The sequence below is a fragment of the Myotis brandtii genome, unplaced genomic scaffold (genome assembly GCF_000412655.1).
Source record: "Myotis brandtii unplaced genomic scaffold, ASM41265v1 scaffold1549, whole genome shotgun sequence".
NCBI lineage: Eukaryota > Metazoa > Chordata > Mammalia > Chiroptera > Vespertilionidae > Myotis > Myotis brandtii.
In genome coordinates this window covers 36,841-38,760 of record NW_005355616.1, presented here as the reverse complement: position 1 = coordinate 38,760, position 1,920 = coordinate 36,841, and the positions used below count along the sequence as shown (strand labels likewise).

The 1,920-nt window shown below is 54.8% G+C and overlaps 1 protein-coding gene across 1 annotated transcript in view; it reads right to left on the bottom strand.

The window, feature by feature from the left end:
• Positions 1–1,763, bottom strand: part of LOC102240800 (zinc finger protein 211-like) — a 2,506-nt gene extending 743 nt beyond the window's left edge. Inside the window, exons 1-2 of the mRNA XM_014535974.1 lie at positions 1,488–1,763; positions 508–634 (exon numbers count right to left, since the gene is read on the bottom strand). Of these exons, the coding sequence (XP_014391460.1) occupies positions 508–634; positions 1,488–1,664 (304 nt within the window). The 5' untranslated portion in view covers positions 1,665–1,763. The remainder of the gene's footprint in view (positions 1–507; positions 635–1,487) is intronic.
• Positions 1,764–1,920: the final 157 nt, after the last annotated feature.

The window sequence follows — 1,920 nt, the reverse complement described above, 5'->3', positions numbered from 1 at the left end:
AAAACATGGACTTTGTAGAAAAGCGGGTGTGGGGAGCAATATCAGCAAAGCACAATTAAGCACATGCAAAAATATGTGTTCCTGTATGTAATAAGCAATTAATATATAAAATATACAGGGTAGTTAGAACACTCTTTAACCAAAAAATACAGTGAATAAACAGGATAAGGATGTAGAGACAATTCTCCAAAAAATAAGTACAAATGACCAAAAGGAATATAGAAAATGCTTTCCTAACTGACCAAGGTGGAATCCCTTAGGCTTCCAGCAACACTACCAACAACAAGTCCTTCCCTTTGAGTTTAGTAGAGCGGGGAGTATTGGGACTTCAGGAATAGAAGGGAGCAGTAGAAACAGACCAACCCTCCCCAGGACAGCAGCTACCCAGGAAACTGGAAAATCAAGCAGGACCACAGTCTACCTGGGAGGACAGAGCACACCCTGGGGGATGGGGCCTGGGAAATCGAAAAGCCAAGTGCAGGTCACAAGTGAGAGTGAGGGTCTTACCCAGGGAGGATATAAGTTCAAAGTTCTCCAGCATCACATTCAGGTACAGCTGTCTCTGACCCTCATCAAGGAGGCTCCATTCCTCCCTGGAGAAGTACAGGGCAATGTCCTCAAAGGTCACGCCAACCTGCCAGAATGGAGACAATTAAAACCAATGCTGCCTTTCAGAGAACCAGTAATTCTACTCCTTACACACCTTGCCCCCCTCAACGTCCTCCAGGGCCCGTGGTTACTGTGGACACCGGGCCCTAATGCTCACCACAGTCCCATTACTCATTGCATGGCCCTCAGCAGAGCAGCTGGGTCGGTGGAAGCATTGGGGGAGGGGAGGGTAGAGGGCAATGACATTTAAGGTCTGGGCAATGCCTGCAGGGCCCCAGCCTTCCTACCAGGCAACACCACTGCAGTCTCCTAGATCCTGCCGCCAAGACAAAGCCAAGCCTGGGTTTATGCTTCACTTTAAGTCCCCACACCAGGTCCCGGGACCATCAGCTCACACTTCCTCCAGATGTGCACACCACTGGGTAATGTTCACCCCCTTCCCATGTTCAGACCCCAGATTCACTCCCTCAGCTCTGCCCCCTTCCTGCTCCAATGCCACTGGATCTCGCTGGACTCACCCATGAACTGGGCATATGGCGTGTAGAGAGCTTGTAGTCCAGCCGGATCCAGGACCACCCCAGGCCCCTGATGGACCCACAGCCGGGAAAGCCCCGAATGAGTCTGTGCCGTCCTCCCTGCAGCCTCTGATCTTTCCGTCAATACTCACAGCCACATCCTCAGGGACCTTCAGATGCAAGTCACCCCCGTCCTCTCTGCCCTGCACTTGCTGTGTCCTCAGAAGCCACAACACTCCTCTCTCCCCTCCACCTTCCTCACGGTCCTCCACGCGGGACTGAGCTGCAGGAAGGGACAGGCGCCCTCCCCAGGCTGTGGTGTCTGTGTGAGGAGGCGGTGAGGGCCTGGGGGACTGAACTCACCTCAGTCCGTCTCCTCAGCGGGGGCGCCGCCATTGCCCTCTGTGGGCAGAGCCGGGCGGGAGAAGAAGCCGCTGCAGGAATGGCGGTCCCTGGCCCGGCCCTGGTGTGGGTCCGGGTGGCGACTTCGAGCTTCAATCCCAAGTGTGAGCTGTGAGCACCACTGGAGGCTCCGTCCATGGGCTGTGAGGCGGGGAGCACCACTCCCCAGCCTCCTCCACGGGACTGTGCGACCAGGAAAACGTGGCCGCCAGAAACAAAGATTTGAGAAGACAAAACCCCGCCACTACGACTCCCGTTTCCGCTCTACAGCAGCGGCCAAACGGAAATGCCTTTTCTGAGCCTCCATTGGCTCAGCCTGGTGGCATTCCCTGCCATGCCTTCTGGGTATTGTAGTTCCTAAGCTCCAAGGCCAGGGTCCTGCATCTCTCAATTG